We start from the raw sequence: 20,902 nt of genomic DNA, 5'->3' as shown, positions 1-20,902 counted from the left end.
TCCATGCATTATAATTCTTACTATAAATTGCAATGAAATGTTAGAAGCTATTCAGTTACTTTAGTTGATACTTGATTGACATAAAAACAATTTTTAATCTATATTTGCACTTTATGGAGATAATTTGAAATCCTTTCTGTGGTTAATTTGATAATTTATATTGACTCTTCGGTTTATGTTGACCTCTTCGGTACCAGGAACTTGTTGCTCATAAGCATTGGTGCCACTTAGGTACTTGATAGATTTCCTTCCTTAAATCTTCAAAAAAAAACCTTGATTAAAGGGCGGAAATCTGTCTGCTAATTCTTTTAAGACAGGACTCTGCAGCGCCCCATGCTCAGGAGTAAAGCTTTGTACCTGCTGAAACACCATGGATGAACCATGCTGTATATCACAATATGGTTAGATCTGTATGAAATCTGACTTTTACTGGTTTTGCTCAAATATGTTGTTTTACTATCTGGTATTGCTAGATTCAAATTTGCATTTGTTTTCATAATTTGTCTTATGTCTACGCATTGCAACACATGACTTGAAAAGAAAATTATCAAAAGTATGGATGACTCTAAATTTCAAACTTTAAGCACTTTTTAACATGCTGCCCCATTTTCTCTTATGAAAACAATGTTGAGAGAAAAATTTAAGTTCTGTGTGAATGTTCTGAATAGAGTTGAACTGATTGGTGATATTCCAATCCAGCCGAATCCAATTCTGTTCCTAACAAGTTCACTGTTTTTAGAAAATTTTACTTGAAACCACTGCCACTCCTGGTTTGTTGGTTGAATTAAAGAATCGACTTTCGCAAAAAGTCTTAACTAAAAGAAAAGAAGATATTGATACAAATTATAAAAATATTTTTGCACATTTTATTAGCGTGCATCATTTATTTATAGTTACCTATTTGCATGACAGTTTTAACTGTGAAAAAACAGTTACATATGTTCTTTGTTATATTCTTATGTAAAATTATTATTTTTGGTATCTTGTGTTAATGTACTTTTTTTTTTGTGCATGATGTCAAAATAGAGATCAGAATCTGATGATGACTACAGACATAAAAGTAATCGCAAGAAGAAACATAAATCCCATTCAAGATCTCGTTCAAGGTCAAAAAGTCGTTCATCAGTGGATTCTCACAATCGATCTGATGAAGGTAAACAGGTTTCCTTCTTTTTATGAATATAACTCTTAGTGAAGCAAAAGTTATATGGTCCAAAACCAACAAATTCTGCTCTCAGAATAATTTTTTGTGCTGTTAATCACCAATTACGGCTCCACATATTAGTTTTTTTCTGTCTCCAAAACCAATTTTCTGATACAAAATGGAAAATTTCCAGCTAAAAAATAAAATTGATACATAATAGACCCTTGTTTTATGCCAGGTTTACATTGAAGGGATCTTCATTCACCAACAAATTAGAAAGATCATTTGCCATTGTCAAGGAATGGCTCAAAATTTTTAATCTGAAAGTTTTTAGATTGTGTGCATTAATGTCAATATTCTCATTGGTTTCGTCTTCCTTTGTCACTTCTTAGAGCTATATTTCCACTGTGCTCTGAATCATGTGAGTTTATTTACTTTACTTCTAAAAAGAGCTCTGGAACCAATCATAATCAATGTCTTTATGACTCAAGCTTGCTTATTAGCAAATTCTTATGTAGCTCGAATTGTATGGCTAGAGCAGTTCTAACATTTTTTCAAAAGTAGTCTTATGAAATGGATTTAAAAATCGGACGCATCCAAAATTTACATATTTAATGGCTTAATTCATTTGTTTGGTTTTTTTTAAATTTTTTTTTTCTTATATTTATTTATTTTTTTAATGTAACTATGAGTTATATTTAATTGATTGCTTTATTTAAAACCTAAAAATTGAATTTTAATTTTTACAATGTTCAACGATTAATAAAGAGTTTTCTTGTTTTAACTAGTTCAATATTTTTTGAAAAACAGCCTTGATGTACCTGTAACGGAAAAATACCACCTTATCACCATCATCCGGGCCTTTGTTAGCTTTCGTGGTTTATACAAGAGTACAACTTGTTTTCCACTGAAATTTATCCTTTCACCTTAATACAATAAGATTTGAGAAATCATAACTTCAAAAAGATTTATGTGCTACAAAAGATTAAGAGTTTGATTAATTTTTTTTTAAAAAATGCTTTTTTTTTTATTTATTCTGATTATTTATTGTGTATTTAGTTTAGTACTTAATAAATTTATTGGTAGGCGCAAATTTTTTGGAAAACTGCTTACTTAATAATTAGCTCAATATTTTCAGTAATTGAAATGATATTAATGTAAAGAGTATCATTTTATTTCACGTGAAAATTTTCGAAGGAAAACAAATTTTTTCCATCTAAACTTTACTCTGTGGAAAATTTTGTACAATTTTTCTTTTTCCGAAAAAAAGTCTAACTTTTACGATTTATAAATACATCTTGGAAGCAATATTAAATTTGAAAATCTGTAATTATTTGTTCATGTATGGTATGCAACTCATTTTCCACTTCAATAATTACCTTATTCATAGATGTCCTTGTGTGTGAGTTTATGAAATCAGTGGCCACCGCCCCCCTCCCCAACTTGATTTCTAGATACACCAGTGTTAGGTGATAGTAATAATACACCTCCTTGCAATATGAATTGCAATTATACACTATTTTATGATAAAAACAACTCCTTTTCCATGCAAAAGAATAGATATTGTGTATCAAAAGTACATTTTAGGAAACAAAATGTTATGGTTAAATTTATCCTTGTTTTGTGCCAAATACAAAAAATAATTCAACTAATATGTCAATATCATGTTATTTTTTTACTAATTTGTATTTTAAAATTTATAAATTTCTTAATTAGAAGAACATTCAAGACGTCACAAGAAGAAGTCTCGGAGGAAGGATAAAAAAAGATCTCCAACTGTAAGTACTGTGTTTTATGCCATAATATTTTAGCTGATGCATTCTGTTAAAAAGCATATTATTAGCAATGTTGCTATATTTCCATTGCTGTTTTTATGTGTTGACTAATTTAAGCTGAAATGCCAATGCTTTCAAATTAAAAATTCTCTGGTTGTTGTGTTTGAAAATTAGAGTGAAATAATTATTTTCACTTGAAAGGAAAATAGAGTTCTACGTTTATGCATAATTCGTAGTTGTAACTAACAACAGTTGTACTTGGCATTTTAAAAACCAACCTGAGACCCTTTTTTTTTGCATTGTGTACAAGAACCATGGGCAGAGTTATGGGGGGGGGGGGTCAACGCCCCCCCAGTCTTGGGAGGATGCGATACATGGTAACAACACATCTTCCAAAATCATAAAAGAAAAAATCATGATTCTTTTTGTTTTGAATAGTTCAGAAGTGAAGATGTAGAGAATAGCGACTGTCCTTCTCTGATGGGGGGGGGGGGGGGCATTGTTGCAACAAATTAGAAACTGAAACAAAGACTTAAACGGATTTACCTATAAACTGAACTAGCTATAGCTTAGGGCACCCGTTTTGTTGAAATCTCTCAACTCCCGAAAAATTCATCATTTGTTCTTTAAAAAAAAGAAAAGTACTTGAAAAAATAAATTTCTTTTTAAAGTGCTTGAAAATTTAGAAAAGTGTGTCTACAAACCATAAACTTAATTTCTAACATATGGGAGGGGGTAGGAGGCGAAATGTGGATATGTGTCAAATTTAGCTCCTTGCCACATCCTGCATCAAAAATGTAAAAATCATGGTTCTCACGTTTCTGTAACACATTACTTGAGATAAATTTTAGTGACTCACATGTTTCATATATTGCTGTTTCCCAAATGCAATAATTTTGGAAATTCTTTTGTATTGCTTTGCGTCTACTGCATATTGTTAATCTGTTCAGCGCAGGGGAAGAAAAACTACCTCTTTTTTTTTTCATTTTTTGCACTGCTTTAAATTGAAAAAAAAAAAGTTGTTGTAATGAGAAATCTATTTTTTTTTAAAACTTAAAATAGAAAACTGTACAATCTAATACTAAATTTCAGGGACTGGAAAGGGCAAATGAAGTGCCTTTAATAATTTTAATTGTTCTCGAGTCCTTGAAACCGATTATAGATGAGTCTTTGAAATTCCTAAGCAAAGTGTGCTTCAATTTTATTTCTTATCAAGTGTATAAATTATAAACTGTCCAAATGGGTAGCATATTGATGTCTTGTTACCTATATGTATACATCATTTCTTTTAAAGCATTTTTTACTATCAATCATTTTGTATTTAATTCATTGTTGTATTTGTGGGTGGGTTGGTTGGAGGCAAGATCAAAAACTAATTGAATTGAACTGACAACCAATGTAAGCAAATAGCAATGCATAATCTTCTCTTCTTCCTCGCTTTTTCTCTCTGAGGTCTGCTGTCATTGATTTGTCAACCCGAAAACAATTTTTGTTGTGTATTATCGTAATTTGCGAAAGAATATTTTGCTATTTGTTCCCAATATTTATGTAGTTCCAGTTATAAGGCTTTAAAAAGCAGAATTTTATATCTGTTTTACAAAAATTCCTCAGGGAAGACCCCTTAACAGGGATGACTTTTTTCCGGCTTTTACCGGAATTCCAGCGTTTTCTGTTGGTTTTTAAAACTTTTCCTCCTTTTTTTGCCTCTTTCAGGCCTTATTTTTCTTAAAAATAGAAAAAAATTATGATTTTTTAAAATTTTCGATCCCCGATTTCTTATTTTTTAAATTTTTTCCCCTCGAATCTTCATGCTCCGCGATATCTGCTAAAAACGTAATTTTTGGAATCACGGCAACAAGGTTAAACACTTGCTGCGCCGAAAGTTGCATTCCTCGTTTGAGATTTCAATCTTTTTGCATCCTGCAAGTATTTCAATTACTTTTAATGTTGGGTGATTTTTTACTATATGCTACCTTATATCTGCTTATTTTATTCATCATTTCAGTAATATTTTTATTTCTTTAATTTATTTTAGAAAAAATGCAAAAGTCAATCAAAAAACGTGGCTTAGCACCTGCAGTCTCGAATTTATTGAAACTTGGCATGGCTCCTTTTTTAGTGTATTCATGAAAGTGTAAAAAATATTTATAGTGAATCACAAATGGTTTAGGCTTTACAGCCTATTAAAAGTTTTGAGATTTTATGATTAAGGGGTCACAGTATCTTACAAACATTTTCTTTAAATTTAAGTAAATTTAATTTTTCTTCAAAGCCATAACATACATATTTATTTCTTAATCAATAATTTATTTTAAAAATTTAAAAATTTGCCTATTTTTTTTAAAAATTCAAAAAACTGAAGAAAATTTCAATTTTTTGAAATTTCTAAGGCTTTTTTATTTTTTCACTAATTAAAAAAATTTTTTTTTGCTCAGCAATCACTATAATCATCTCTAAAAATCTGTGCATTCATTTGATTATGAGTTTATTAGAAAATTTTCTGTGATTAATTAAATAAAAAATCAAAGTTTTTTTTTAAAAATTGGTTTTTAAAGGTTTAACATGCTCTAAGCATTTGAGTAATTTATAAAATGCTTATCCAATGCACAGTTTTGTCAAATATGTTATCCCAATTGCAAAAAGTATTACTTTAAAGCTGTATCTTCAATAGAAAAAAATCCTTAGGGATTCTAATGACATGAAAACACAAAAATACCATCATCGAGAAAAAGCAGTTTAAAGTTTTTCTTTTGCATAGGAACACATAGCGAGCATGGCCTAAAACCACTTATAACTTTTTAAATATTTGAATTAAAGCAATAGAACTTTATCCCTGGGTTCAGAATAGTTTTTAGTTTTGAAATAAGCAATAAAAAATATTTTTTGATCGTTTCATCATTTTTGAGGTACTGTAACCCCTTAAATGAGGCAGCTGCAAGTTGTTCTTTTGATTCCGAAATCGTATTAGGAAGTTTTTAATAACAAATTTTGGGTTCCAATTTCTACTGCAAGGAAAAAGATAAATAATCTTTTATACACAAATATATTTATTTATTTTCAGTGCGTACTATGAAAAGACCACATAAAGAAATTTTAGATTTTTCTCTCTGTTGTAAATTTTACTTTACAAAGAGAGCTAATTATAAAATTTATGTTCTTACTTGTTTAACACTATAGATTTGAATGTTTTTAATGAAAAAAAAGGTATTTTTCTTTAAAAAATATGAAAAGTTGACACTATTGTGTGATGAAGCCAAGATTAACCTCTGGCTCCCTCAACCCTTTGTTCACGGAATCAGGGGCTAGAAATTGTTGCCTCTTTTGCAAAATGTGGATTTATTAAGGAATAAATACTTTTACATGGTACAATGCAGCATATTGTACAAAATTATTACTTATACTTAATTAAATACGTATTACCTTTAAAACTGGTAAATTAGCCATTTTTGTTGAATTTTTGAATATCAAGGCTTCCAGGTTCTATTTTGATGTGCTTTTGTATATCTTTCACAAATTTTTTTTTTTTTTTTGGATATTATCCATTTTAAGATTTTTTTTTTGGATTTCTTCCTTTTTGCTCTCTGACCACTCTCATCCCTGCCTTAAAATTGGGGATATTCTATTTCACCTTAGACCTTATATTTAAAGCATAGTGGGGAGTAGGAGGCTTTAAAAAATGGCCTTTTTTTGTCACTGACAGAAAAGTTGTCCTGACTACTAAAGATACCCAAAAGCTAAGAAAAAAATGCAGTTCAATATTTAATACTACCTGCCCTCCCCCAATAGTTTTACAAACTAAGCGCATGTTTTGTCCAAAGTTAGATATTGTGCTACTCAAAACTTAATTTCCATCAAAAAAAAAAGTGAAAAAGCCCTATATTTTTCAAAATTGATCAGAATTTTCTCTGGGCGGGGGGGGGGATGAGACAAAGTACAACTGAATTATCTGGTGCCCATGTGAGCTGGAGATGTGTCGTTCATGAACGAATGAGTCAAAAAGAACAAATCCTTAAAATGAACGGTTCCGATCCTTCACTTAAAAAATGAAAGACCGTTTTTTTGAACGATGAGCAGCTTGGAACATTGCATTGATGCACTTGTGATAAAATCGAATTTGGTGAATTCCAGCGGTAAAAAAAAGGACATTTTGTACAAAAAAATCTATTTTTTGTCTGTGAGCGCATCAAAATACATATTATTCAAAAACTGATGCATAAACTTTTGTACACATAATGGTAAATTGCTAAAAAGCCAATGCCATTTTTTTTTTTTTTTTTTTGTAGCTTTTTTTTTAATTCTAATTTAAAAACTGTAACAGAAGGACATTTTTGGGACATGATTTTTCGCTATCATGTTCTCCCCAAAAGTTCAGCCAAACTATAAAAAGGAAAAGTCTACAAAAATTAGAGCACATACAAGCGTGTTCAATCATTACAATTTCCGCTCTAATTGAAAAACTTTATTATTTTAAGCACAAAAATTATGTTTTTGTTAAGGGTAACGAACGGACAAGAATTTGAAAGCAATTAAACTAGGTAAATTTCAACTTACGAACATTTATTCAGCTAATACAACAGTTTGAAACGATTATCAAATGCTTGACTATTCTGTTAGAATTCTGAATTCTTAAAATACTCAATTTTATCAAAATCCATAGAACATTTATGATTTTCCTAAGGGAACTCTAAGATCATTCCGACATTATTATGCATTCCCAAATAAGAAATTTCTATGTCTTCATCTTCTGTATGAAGTACCTGTCCAACATTGCTCTTAGTTAATTTCTTTCCCTTCCATTCAACTGATAAAACTTGTCCGAACGTCAGTGAATCCTTTGGCATATTCTCATGACTTGGTGTTTTTGATTCAGCCGTATCTTCATTTTTAACATTATTTATAACTGTCAGTCTGTTCAATTTGAAGTGAAATCTGCTTTGATTTGTTGGAGTACTCACTATATTCAATAACATAACTTGTTACAGGGTTCAAATAGTGCATATATTGAGTGCCAGGATGAGAATGATAGATACTACTTTACCTTTTAAAAGTTGATTTTTGAATTTACTCATCTCTTCGCAATGTGTTTAATGGTTAAACTAATGCTCTCAACAATCTTTTTCTGTGACTTGTGGCAACAAATCGAAAAACAGTGTCAATATTGTATTGTTCCAATATAAATATGAAGTTTGTAAGCATTTATTTGTGCTTAAATTGGCTTGTTATATCACAAACATTTCATAGCAAAATGATTTTCACATGCTTAGGAATTTTTAAGTGTAGTGTTAATGTGTTATGTGTTATAGTTAAGTTTGTTATTTGTTTTTCATCACATACAATAGGAGAAATAAAATCACAAAACAGTAAAAAAAAAAAAAAAATTTTTAAATGAAAGCATGGAGTAGAACGGGGCATTTACGAGGATTTTTTCAATGAATTTTCTAATTTTTATGTTTGAACCTAGGAAATTTTAGACATTGTTGTTTTGTGAATCAGTTAATGAAGTCAAAATTTGTATATTCAGTTGTTGCTCAGCTTGTGTTTTAACCGTAAATTTTTTTTTTGAGTCCAAGTCAGTTGCGTAAACTTGCCCTGAACACGGGGCAAGTTTACGCATCAAGTGGGACACGTTCATGAGTATTAAAAATTATACCAAATAGTAAGTAAAATAGATATTTTTCCAAATTTAAATATTTTATTTCTCTTAACACTTTAAAAATAAGAAAATCACAAACCCAGTGGCAGAAAGTTTTGTAGCTGTCTGCGACAAGCTTTTAGAACTTCATAATCTGTCTGCGAAATTTCGTGCGTAGTTTCAATTAAAAAAAAAACCCAGTTTTTTTAAAAATAATTTTATTTGAAACATGGCAGGAGGTGATTCCCCTCTCCCCACCCCAAAGACGATGGTGCACCTCCCTAAATCCTACGAAGCACTCCCCTCTCAAGAACAAGACCCCCACCCCAAACTGAGACCAAAATCTTTCTCAAATTACCTCCCCCCCCCTCCACCTAAAAGTTTTAACGTTGCAATCCGATTCCCCCCCTGCCATCCTTGGTGGGCTCCTGATATTTGCAAACATGTGCTGACTACTAAACTGTCTGTCCAGGATTTTTTTGTGAAAAATCAATTACGTTTGTGAAAAATCAAAAAATTTTATGTGGGGGGAGGAATTGTAAAACAAAATTTCAAAGTAAATATTTTTGTGGTATTTTTTTTTTTATTTTTTCCGTTGGTAATATCATTCTTGTAGGTTTTCAGGGGGGGGGGGCTTAGTGGCATCACTCTATAGGAGATGAGAACCCCTTAAGTATATTAATACCTATACACCATTCCACATTATATTAAATTATGCTATGAGTTTTAATAGGAAATTTTATATGCACATATTTAAAATAATTAAAACAAAGAAATAAAATTCAAACAGTGGTCGAGAACTCTTAAAAAATCTTGGAATTTCATTACAAACTTCCAAATTTCGTGATTTTAAAAAATAAAAATAAAAGGAGAATTTATTTGTTTACCTCTTAACAGAGCTTACTATACATCAAAAATTTGAAAAATCCGATTCTCAAAGCAGATGCAAAGAGATTGCAATTCTCAAAGTGACGGCTCCAAAAATGTAAAAACAGCTCTTAAAAAAATTTTTTTTTAGATTTTAGAATTGTATTTTAGAGACTTACGATAAACGTATCATTTATATCTATGGACACAGTTGCAGCAAAAACTAAAATTAAACCATCTATTCAGCATTTAAATTTTTGACTGAAACAAAAACAGAATTTCGTTTTAAAATCATGAAATGATGGTTTTAATAGACTTTTCATTTATTTGCCTCTGTATAAAGCAAAGTTAGCTTGAAAAAAAAAGAGTAAAAGTTAGATTTTCATATCGGATTCAGATTGTATTTTTCAAAATGAAGGCATAAAAATATAAAAAGGGTAAATAAAAAAGTTTATTAGAGTAAAATAATTTTAGAATCATCATTTAACAGGTCTGCATGATGAATATTATTACTATCACTGACATAATCACGGAAAATTTGAAGTCGGGTGGGGGAGGGATGAGTTAAGGTTTAACACCAGATGCAAAAATGGCGGTAATTGTAAAGCTCGTAACCCTATTTGAAGCTATCACCTTTCAATTCGCTGATAAATGCTTTTTTTTAAAAAGTCAGTAGCGGGAAGGATACGTCCTTACTAGTGTTCACTCTAGAAAAAAAAATGGCAGAGTGCTGGTCTTTGAAAGGGGCACTATTTGTTATAAAAAGGGCACTTTTTCAGCACAGTGTCCCCCCAGCCAAGACCAATGATGCACCTCTCCAAAAGTACTGAGTCGTCCCTTCTCCAAAAATATAAAGAGGAGAAATAACATCTTGCAAAAATTCAAACACTATAGTCTGCACTATGACCCCTGATCGACGCCATCATTGACTTCAGTATTAAATATCATTATTTCATACAGAAAATGTATTTTTCTTTAGAGAAGTATTAGCCCCCCCCCCCCTGCAAATAAATGTTTTCCACACTCCATAGGAACATTTAGATTATGCTGAAACTTGGCTTTGTGTGTTTTTCAACACTTTTCAAGCCTTAATTTTGACTACCTATTCTATAAATTCTAGGCATTTCAAAACCCTTTGAATTTCAATTTAAGAATAATATTTAATTACTGATCTCCCCTTCCTACTTAAAAAAACAGCCTAGTAATGTGCATTGTGCCATTTTAGTAGACATCAAAATCATGATGAATGTTAATTCTCCTTTTTAAATATATTACACTTCAAACAGAATAATTAAAATACTGGATGTAGTGCTTCAAACATGCAGTCGTAGCAAGGTGCAAAACAAAAATAAGCAGCTCGGACCAATCCAAGATTTTTATCTCTGACAATTTTTGTGAAAATTATGTCAATAAGTTTTTAAAATAATCTGTTACATGAATCATATTCAAAGATTATAAAAATACTTAGCACAAAGAAAAAAAAAAAAAAAAAGCGATATGTTTCCATTTTAATCGCTTTTTTTTTTTTGAAATGGGGAAGGGGGTTAAAAATTCAAGAGGCAAGAAAATATCCTTGTATTTTAGCTCTGTAAGCTTTGTAATATATACTGCTTAGGAAACAATCAAAAAGTTAATTTTCCAGAAAGAGATGTGAAAAGATTGCTACACAATCACTAGCAATACGCTAAAATTGCTATGCCTAATTTCCATGTGCTAACGAAAAACGGACACGAAGGGCTGAAATGCTAGGAAAATGTCCTTTTCCCTCTCTTATTGTTGATTCTCAGAAGATCAAGGATGGGGATGAATGAAACAATGATCTCTTCCTTCTCAGAGAACCATAACTCTTCCCACACCCTGTCAAAAACCCACCTTCAATAGAAGGAAGAACATGCCTTTGTTTCCTACTGATAAGCCTGTTAGAATTCCTAGAATCTCATCCACTTTCCCTCTTTGCCTTGGTGTTTGCTTCCCCTTTTATTTATGGGGCCGTTTTCAGCAGGGACTTGTTTTCAGGATGAAATTCTGGGAATAATGATAAGAAATGGGCGTTTTTGCGGACGATCTCTGGACAAGTAAAATGGCCCTGATATCGCCCGAGTCCAAACGATGCTTGAGGCATCTTTTTAAAAACACAGGGTGCTATTTCCATTTTTCTTAAAGGGCAGGGCGCATTTTGCGATCTATAAAAAGGGCAGGGCTCATTCTGCTGATGTGGAAAAGGGCAGGGCGCTGCACCCTTCAAAAACGACCTAGCGGGAACACTAGTCCTTAACTGCATTTTCAGAGAACTTAATAACAGCATCACTGCTAACAATAATTTAAAAACAAACTAGCAAGCAAAAAATTTTCACTGTGTTGGTTATTTATCACTTTCATCATAGAAGTGTGCTCTCTTTTTTTTTTTTTTTTTTTTGTGCACAGAAATATACGTATTTTAATTTCAGGTTTGCTTTTTCAGTAAACAATTTGAAAAATACCGTAAACAATTTGAAATAGATCCATTTTGTTTTGATTTATACGTGGGGCAGGTGAAGGATCACATGTGCGTGTCATGGCTTATCCCCGTGTCATTCGTTCATGCAAATAAATGTCCTACAGTTGCGGACAGCTTTTTCTTTCTTTTTTCTTCTCTGATGACTTTTTTTTTGCGGACAGAACTGTCCGCGATGATGTCGCAGTGGCCGTGTCACAGCTTTTCTGCCACTGGGATCACAAATAATTAATTAAAGATCATTTTATAGGCTAAACTAAAATCATAGGACTTATTGCTAATTAAAAACAGAAACTATTTTGACATCTTCATCACTGCTAGATTTTACTAAAAGAAATAAAGTATTTCTTTTCGCATACTTGTCATGGGACTGCATTTTGACATCTAAGACGTTGAACCCTGTCTTGTCCTTTTTTCGAATGGTTGAACAATAGATGCAAGCGCGATTCTCTACTTCGTGAACAGAATCGTTTACTAATTTCCTTTTTACAGAGTGTGCTAACTTTTCCCTGTCCTAGGTTTCATACTTTTTTCTTTGATATCTTCAATTTCTGCTTCAATAGGTTGTTTCAGTGAAGTTTCAATTCATTTTTTTTTTCTTTTATGAAATAAGTTGCATTCTTAAGCTTTTTGTTAAGTCGTTTCTATTTGTCATGTCTTTTTGAAAGAAAAAAAGATGTTGAAATGCATCTAAGTTGGATCATCTTGTTGGAAATGAAATTTGTAATGGTGGCCAACTTTCTTTTCAGCCATCGTCATCAGAGGCTGAAAGTGATGTAGATCGCCGAGATCGTGATCGTAAAAAAAAGAAAAAGGATCGACATCGTAATCATAGTCGAAGTCAAAGTAGCAGCAATTCCAGGGAAGAAGGTGAAGTGGATCAAGCTAGTGATAAGGTTGGTCGAAATAATCGATAGCTGCTTCTTCTGACTGAAATGTATGCCCAAAATGTTTTCTTTCATGAATATGCTATTCTTTGACATTTAATTTTGTCTACTTCACACTTTATTTCCTAGTCATATGAAATGTTGTATGTTTCTTGTCATCATTTCCTATTTTGATATTATAATTGCTGAAGGAAATTTTGCTTCAAAACAAAACTATTAAATCCAGTTTTTTGTACAATAAACAAAAAGTAGTTTTCTGAAGTGCCTTTTGCTAAAGCTGCTAGTTTTAAAATTAGACTGTATTTGACTGTTAGCATTATTATAGTTTTTAAAATGTTGCTTGGTTTCAGTTGCACGAATTTAAATTTGGATAATTTTATTTTAACGGGAAAAATGCATTTACATGCATATAAAATTTTTAACTAAAAAAAAACGTGTGTTTGTGTGTGTGTTTTGTAAAATACATTTGAATCAAGGAGTCCAAAACTCAGCCATTTTTTTTTTCTTTTGGTAAAACCTAGGAGATGATTGGTTTTGAGCTCAATGATTCCTTAAAAGATTTATGTTATTACTTCTTCATTTAGTTCAAGTTTGGGGATCATAAACATTCTAAGTATACCCTGTTGTTAAAAAAAAAATCACTCCTTTTCAAGCGCAGTTATGACCGTGTTATTTGTTTCATTAATTTATTTGTTGGAGTTCAGAAGAGCCAGTAGATGCACAGTGAGAAAAATCCCTAGAAGAGTCTTATGACACTAGAAAAAAGAAAGCTAAATAAAATTAATATAATAGCTGTTTATGCTAATAAGCTATTATTAATATGATTATTTATGTTTTTTTTTAAATGTCTTTTCAAGATATTCCGAGAAATATGACTCAGGTAAAGGTAAAAAGTTTTTTTTTTTAAACTTCAGTTGTGCCACTTAATATGTGTTCAGTAAAAATTATGACTGTGGGATCAAATTAATCAATTTTTTATTCTGTTTAAAAATATATGGTAGCCTGTTTGGCCAAAAAATTGTATTCAAAATTATTAGTATTTAAGAAAACCATAAAACTCTAGCAATCTATAATTTTAGTAGTTTTGAAGATTTTTTAATTCAATTTTTGAGACAACAACAATTTGAAAATTCAAATAAGCTATACGAGGCGCTGCAGTATCTGACTAATGCTGAAAGAAGTAAAACAAACAAAAATAAACTATAACCGGCTTTTGAGTTTGGCTTTTGAGCTTAGTGAATGACTGTAACTTTTCTTTGTATTTATAGGTTTCTCTTATTTATTCTTTTGACATTAGCGTTACAAACTGTGTAGGGATGGAATGTTTTACCTCTTTGGCTAATTTCTAAAATCACCAGATGGTGACATATTCAAGTTTTAGAACTGCAAATTGCTGTGTGTGTGTATGCATCTTTTTTTTTTTCTCCCTCTCTCTCTTTTTTTTTTTGCTGTCAGTCAGTTATTAGTATATTTTCTCTTAAAAAAACTTTGTATAATCTTGTGTATTATTTATTCTTGAAGAATAGATATGAAGTTTCCCTCAAAATAAATTTTAATGCATTTTTATTTAGATGCAGACTTTACAATGATTTTTCTTGTGTAATTTTTGATTTTTCAACCTTATTCAAGATAATTTCGATAGAACAGTAACTGATGTTTTATTGCCGGCGTGATATTCTTAATAGTCTTGTTTTTCATGCAATGAAAATTTTATCTTAAAATATTTAATACAACTTGTCTGTTAAATTATAAATGTGTTTAAGAAATGTACTCATGTATAATAAAAAAAAAAGCAATAATGGAGAAAGAAATATAGTTCAAAATTTTAATTATATCTATTATCATTTTTCTATTCTAACTACATTGAATGTTTTTTAAATTTTTAGTTTTATTGAAATTGCTTTAATATAGTAATTAATGGAAAAATTAATGCCTTAATTCATATTTAAAGAAATAATTTTAACATACTTCTTAAAGACTACAGGTTTATTCTCCCTTAAATCTAGAAACTTATACTAGATGAAGTGTAGTTTCACCAAAAGCAGAAGATTGTATTAGTTCACGGATGTTTCGTTTTAGAATTTAACATGCTCTCTTTATTAATGTATATAAAAAAACAAACTATCCAAAGTAATGAATTTTGATCATAGTTTTCTAAAATATTTTTTTGATGTGTTCTGAACATTTACTCACACTATATTTACTTTTAAGAAACTTTTGTGAAAACTTAAATAGAACACAATTGAACATTGAAAATGTTTCCTACAATGTGTTTGAAAAAAAGAAAGTTGTTGAAATTGTCTGTACTCGAATTATATTAATATTGATGTAAAAGAACTATGGCATCGTAATCATTTTTCTTATGCATTCGTAGTTGAGCATAAACTTGGCAAATGCTCGAAACATCTCTGTAAAAATGTATTATATTCTGTTTATAACTAAATAAAATAGCCAGTATTTGATGAATACTTTTCATTTTTCAATTGAAAAAATTTCCCCAAAAATACTTGAGCTATTTTAATTAATACATACAAATATATATGTATATATATATATATACACATATCAACTTAAGCAGTATTTAAAACATCGCAAAATGTAATTAAATCATTAAATAGTGTTGTGGTAATCAGTAACCAGTGTAATAAAATAAAATTTATTCTTCATGCTTTTAATGTTCTTTAAATTGTAGTGGAGAAAACTCAGTAAATACTTGGATAAATACAATAGTCGAAATTCTGCGTTTCTTTTGATAATTTTTAAAATACACTGTAAAGCCCTCCCTTCCTGTAGAATATGTTTCTGGCATTTTTAGTTAATATAAAAATAACAATAATTATTTTTAAAAATTTCAAAATGCTTTGTTCATTACAATAAAATAAATAAACAAATGAAACAATTATTTAGTTTTAAAAAGTATAATTTAGCAGTAGTCATATTATCAAAAAAAAAAAAAAAACCTCACTCCCTTGTCAAAGCTATAGTCATTATAGAAAACTCATTCTTCTCTTTTCAAATGAGGCTGAATTTGATATCTTCAATGCTCCCAGCCCTGACAAACTGTTAGATTTACACCCACTCTCTCAAAACAGAATATCTCGTTTCTGAGAAACATTAACTAGGTAGAGAGCAGAAACTTTGCTTTTGTCAGTCAATACTTATTCATTTACATTTTTAAGTTATTTTGCATCTAAGCAAAAATAAATCATACATGTTCTGCCCTTCATTTGAAATAGGAGAACAGAATATGTCTTACATGCAATAGAGCGACGACCTGGTTATCACATCTAGGGACTGCGATTTTGTCCTTGTAATGGACTGGAATAGTGAATAACCGAGCAGCCTCTTACGCTTTAGCTGTGGTTTAAAGGCGGTAACTTGCTATGTTTTATTGTTCATTTTCACATGAATTTTTTTCTTCATATATTTCTGTACATATGGAGTGATCCGAAAGTGTGAAGCCATATTTTTAGGAAATTAGGAGATGATAACAAGCAAGAACCATATAAGGACATATGGTTGCAAACGCAATTCTGATTTGCTACGTGTACACAAAGCTAGAGGCCAAAAAATGTGAAACAGATCATAAATAATGATAAATTACAACACAAAGATGATTTTACATAGCATTTTAGTTTTTAAACAAGGTTTAAAGAAATGTCCAAAGTTTTCTTTATAGCTGTTAGTACATGCAGTACAAAGACAACGCAACATTGGGCGAAAGCCAGCCAGAACGAGTGGTGGTTGTTGCAAGAAAAAAAACGTATCATAGTTACAATCTTATTTATTATATAAATTATGATTTAAAAAAAATAAAAAAATAATTTTTTTTTTTAAATAATGGTATCATATATTGGCAAAATTTGGCTCCAAACAAATCTTGAATTCCTATTTATAACTTTTTTCTTACCTCAAAAATAAATTGGTATTTCACAAAAAGGAACTTTGAAAAAATACCTTGAATAACCCCTGAATATTCTTAACAGAACTTGCATAGAATGAAAATATTACAATGTGCATACATGTACAAATAAAAGTAATTAAAAAGAGTTTAAAAACTCTGCAAACAGTTGTTTTGAGGATTAAAAAAAAAAAACCCTTTCATCAATGCATAAAAGGACGATGGCATACAATTTTCGACGACAAATAAGTGAACGAGAAAAAGAAAGACGAGAATGAGTAAATAGACTGAAAATGGCCGGAACCGTAAATGATTATGTTAGCAAAAACAGCAAGAACATCTGCAGGGATCTGTCCAAGATTTTTCACTGGGTCCGTTTTTTGTGAAAAATCAAATAATTTTGTGAAAAAGGAATTAATTTTGTAAAAAGTCAAATGATTTCGCAAAAAGAATTGTTTTATTTTTTTTGTTAAAATGTAATTTTTGAATTTAGAGATGGCACAAACTGCATCATTTAAACTTAAAGTTCAGTGTTATCCTCTTCTATGTTGAGAATATGATTCTGGGGTGTTTTTCTAGTATTTGGCGGGGGAGGGGGGTGGCATCGCTCTCTCAAGTATTAAAATTTATCTACCATTCTACATTATGTTAAATTATACTATGAAAATATTTCTGTACAGTATTTAAAATAATTGTAACAAAAAATAAAATTCAGACAAGGGTTCAGCATTTAATTTTTTGACCCAAGACACTCTTAAAAAGCACAGACTCTTTTAAACCTTATAAATTCCGTGATTTTAACGAAAATAGAAAGAGGTTTTATTTATTTACCTCTTAACAAAGCGTACTAAGCATCAAAAATTTGAAAAATCGGATTCCCATAGCGGATGCAAAGAGATCGCAATTCTCAAAGTAAAGGGATCAAACGTATGAAAAAGGTGTGTAAAAGAAATATTTTTGATAAAATTATTTTAAAATTGCATTTTAGAGTCCTATGATAAACACATGATTAATATCTGTAGACACAGTTGAAGCGAAAAAAAAAAAAAATTAAACCATTGATGATTCAGCATTTTAATTTTTGACCCATGAAATGTAATTTTGGTTTAAGAACTTAAAATGAGCGTTCTAACAAAAAGAGACTTTCCATTTATCTGCATCCTAATAAAGCGAAGTTAGCTTGAAAAAAGGACGCATGTAAAGAAAAAAAAAAAACAATAAGTAAAAGAGTTTAAAGTTAATCATCCTTGTTAGTATTGAAAAATCAAACCCATATAATTTTCTCCCAAAAGAACAGTTAAACATTGCACCACACCCTAAAAACGCAAATATTGACAAGCTGGTAAAATGATGAGAATATTTTCTAATCAAGTCATTATAAAGGTTTAACACTGTTAAGTGGAGATAATTTTGAAGTTAGTAACCCTATCTGAAGCGATCATATTTTTTTCCCACCCTTACTATCCCTTTGCAGTTCTTCCTTAATTTCGCTGATATATATTATTATTGTTTATTAAATCATGAGCGGGGGGGGGGGGGGGGGGGAGAGAAAAGTGCTTGCCAATACCTTTTCAGAAAAGTTTACAACAGCACCGCTGCTAATTAGCTGTGATAAAACAAACAAAATTATTAAAAACCAAACTTATTTTCAACTTAATTTCTTTCCAAGAAAGAAACAAGCATTATATTTTTTTTGGCAGTTGCAATTATTTATCTCTTGCAGGAGCATCACAAGAGTGCTGATTTTTTTTTCTTTGCAAAATTAGCAAATTTTGTATAAATTAATCCCTCTACTTAGACTTTAAAAAAAATTCCGAAAATTATAGGTGAAATATGCGTTATTTTGCTTTACAGATTTGCTCTTTCAATAAACAATTTGTGAAAGATCCGTTGTTGTTCATCAGAATTTTGTGAAGGGTCCATTTTGGTTGATCTGATTTTTGTGAAAGGTTCGTTAACTTACCCAAATATCCTCTGGCCAGACCCCTGATCTGTAAATAGAAAAAACGTCATGGACCAAAGAAATGTTATTGGAGGAAAGGTTTTCCAAACTGTAGGGAAAAGGGGCTACTTGATAAATCATTAATTACTAAAGTGGAATTTTTCCAGATGCAGTAAGATTCCCAAAAATTTAAATCATAAGTGTCAGAATGACCATGAATACTTGTGGCTGATGGATGGTTTGGCTCCTTGTACATGTATACATGTTGTCATATTTTTACTCATTTTCATTGTACAAAGTTGCCGACTGCTTCTTTTACATAGAATTTGCATTACTAAGAATTTGTTTTTTTCGCCACTTTTTAATATTTTTTATAAGTGGTTCTGGTGTTAAAATTTTTAAGCATTTCCTATACCTAGTGGAATTGAAACAGGAATTCCTTTACTATTAATAAACTTTTGTTCTCTCCTCTTAAGGATCTATTCATCCTCTTAATTGTTTGAAAGTTTTAAAATTAATTGTAATAAGTCTCTTTCTTATATTGGAGAAACTCAACATACTTTTAAAATTTGCTTTAAAAGTATAACAATGTGAAACAACAAAGAAGTCTACTATTGCTTAAAATTGTTAGGATTCTAATAACTCTTATAATTTTAAAGTCTATGAAGTTGTCTATCTTTTTCAAATCTGGATTTTCGGGAATCTTTCCATAATATAAGGAATTGTTCTAATTTAGTTAAGTATTTTAATCTGTATAAGCAATTCTGTATTTTTTTGGATAATTTGGTTTTGATTTGTATAAATTATTTTCATTCATTTCTTTTTTTTTAACTTGTTCATTCTGAGTTATGCTTATTTTATATTTTAGTTATTGCATAGTTGCTTTTTCAATTTTATTATGAACTTGTATAGTTTTTAGTGATGTAATTGACTTTTTTTTAAAAAAAATCATTCTTACTTATTTTTTATTTGTCTTTACACTTTTCCCTAGGATTTTTCAAAGTTTCCATTCTATTAGTTTTTTCCCCTCTGCAGTTCAGTTATCGACACCATCTCTTTCTGCTTTAACTTAGTAACTTTATCAGCTTTGCCATTTGATCAATCAATTTCTTTCATTCTTACTAGAGATGCACCAAATACCATATTTTATCAAATACCAAATATTTGTTAAACAACAAATATTTGTTTGAAAACTTTTTAAATTGTAATGTTTGAATTTTATGCCAATTTAAAATAGAAAATATTAATCTATTTTGGGAAATTTTAATGCATTTCCATTTAAAGATACAAATTTTTCTACATTAAGCATAATTATTAATGTGAAATAAATCATTCCAAAACTGAAAATAAATTTGGTTTGTGTTTACCTGTAATTCTTCATAAATGGATAATTACTTTCTTTCCTGCTTTGTGATTTGATAACCAATAGTCATGGTAACATGTTATGTGCACAAAAATTCAACAGGCACAGGCAGGAGAGGGGAGGCTGTTACAGAAGGCAAAAGCCACTGGGCCAGCCATTCCTGAGAAGGTAGGAGAAACCAAACGTCTTCGATCGGAAGTTTCAACTCCTTCCCCTGCACAAACTGCTGCATCTTATATAGTAAAGAATGGTAAACCACAGTCCTATGCTGAAGCAGTGCGTATGTTTACGATGGCTGTTGTGAAAGAAACCTTCCCGTCAGAGATGTTATCTCGCGATGACATTGACATATTCAGCTTGTCTTTCTAAGGAGAACAAACCGGATTCTCTCTGAGGATCACATGCCAGAAATGCAATAGACTGCTTAACAAAATTAGTATTAGGAAGGCTTTTGGTCTTCTTACTGGACTTAACACCTTAAAGCAGCACCTTGCTATAATGGGTGTCAGTAATGATTCAATTTGCAGAGGTTACTTCTTGAAGGAGAAAACTATTACTCACACCCTGTGTGATTGTGAAGTGTTTTCTGCCTATAGGTTTGAACACCTTGGTCATCATTTGCTTGAACAATGCAAGGTTCATGATATTCCTATTAGGTGTTTTCTGAGTTCTGCTTCAGCTACTGATCTGTTTTAAGAATTCTGTTTGGGGACTAGTTCAATAGACCTCTGGTCGCAGTGCTTGGTTCCGTTGAGACCCCCTTTCATTCATTTCAATTCAACATGTTATATTATAAATAAACAATTTTGCATTTAACTTTCATACAAATACATATCATTACAAATTACACTTTATTCAAGTGATTTTCTCCTGAGTTAAATCTTAACTAATAAATTG

At 30.5% G+C, this 20,902-nt stretch overlaps 1 protein-coding gene across 2 annotated transcripts in view; it reads left to right on the top strand.

The window, feature by feature from the left end:
* Positions 1–20,902, top strand: part of LOC129224179 (pre-mRNA-processing factor 40 homolog B-like) — a 123,616-nt gene that overhangs the window by 76,247 nt on the left and 26,467 nt on the right. For both annotated transcript variants that reach the window (XM_054858596.1, XM_054858595.1), the window contains exons 23-25: positions 1,027–1,153; positions 2,861–2,922; positions 12,662–12,808. In XM_054858596.1, coding sequence (XP_054714571.1) covers positions 1,027–1,153; positions 2,861–2,922; positions 12,662–12,808 — 336 coding nt within the window. The remainder of the gene's footprint in view (positions 1–1,026; positions 1,154–2,860; positions 2,923–12,661; positions 12,809–20,902) is intronic.

This window comes from Uloborus diversus, chromosome 6 (genome assembly GCF_026930045.1).
Source record: "Uloborus diversus isolate 005 chromosome 6, Udiv.v.3.1, whole genome shotgun sequence".
NCBI classification, from domain to species: domain Eukaryota; kingdom Metazoa; phylum Arthropoda; class Arachnida; order Araneae; family Uloboridae; genus Uloborus; species Uloborus diversus.
Note: the sequence above shows the minus strand (reverse complement) of the source record. Positions and strands in the feature narration are given on the sequence as shown.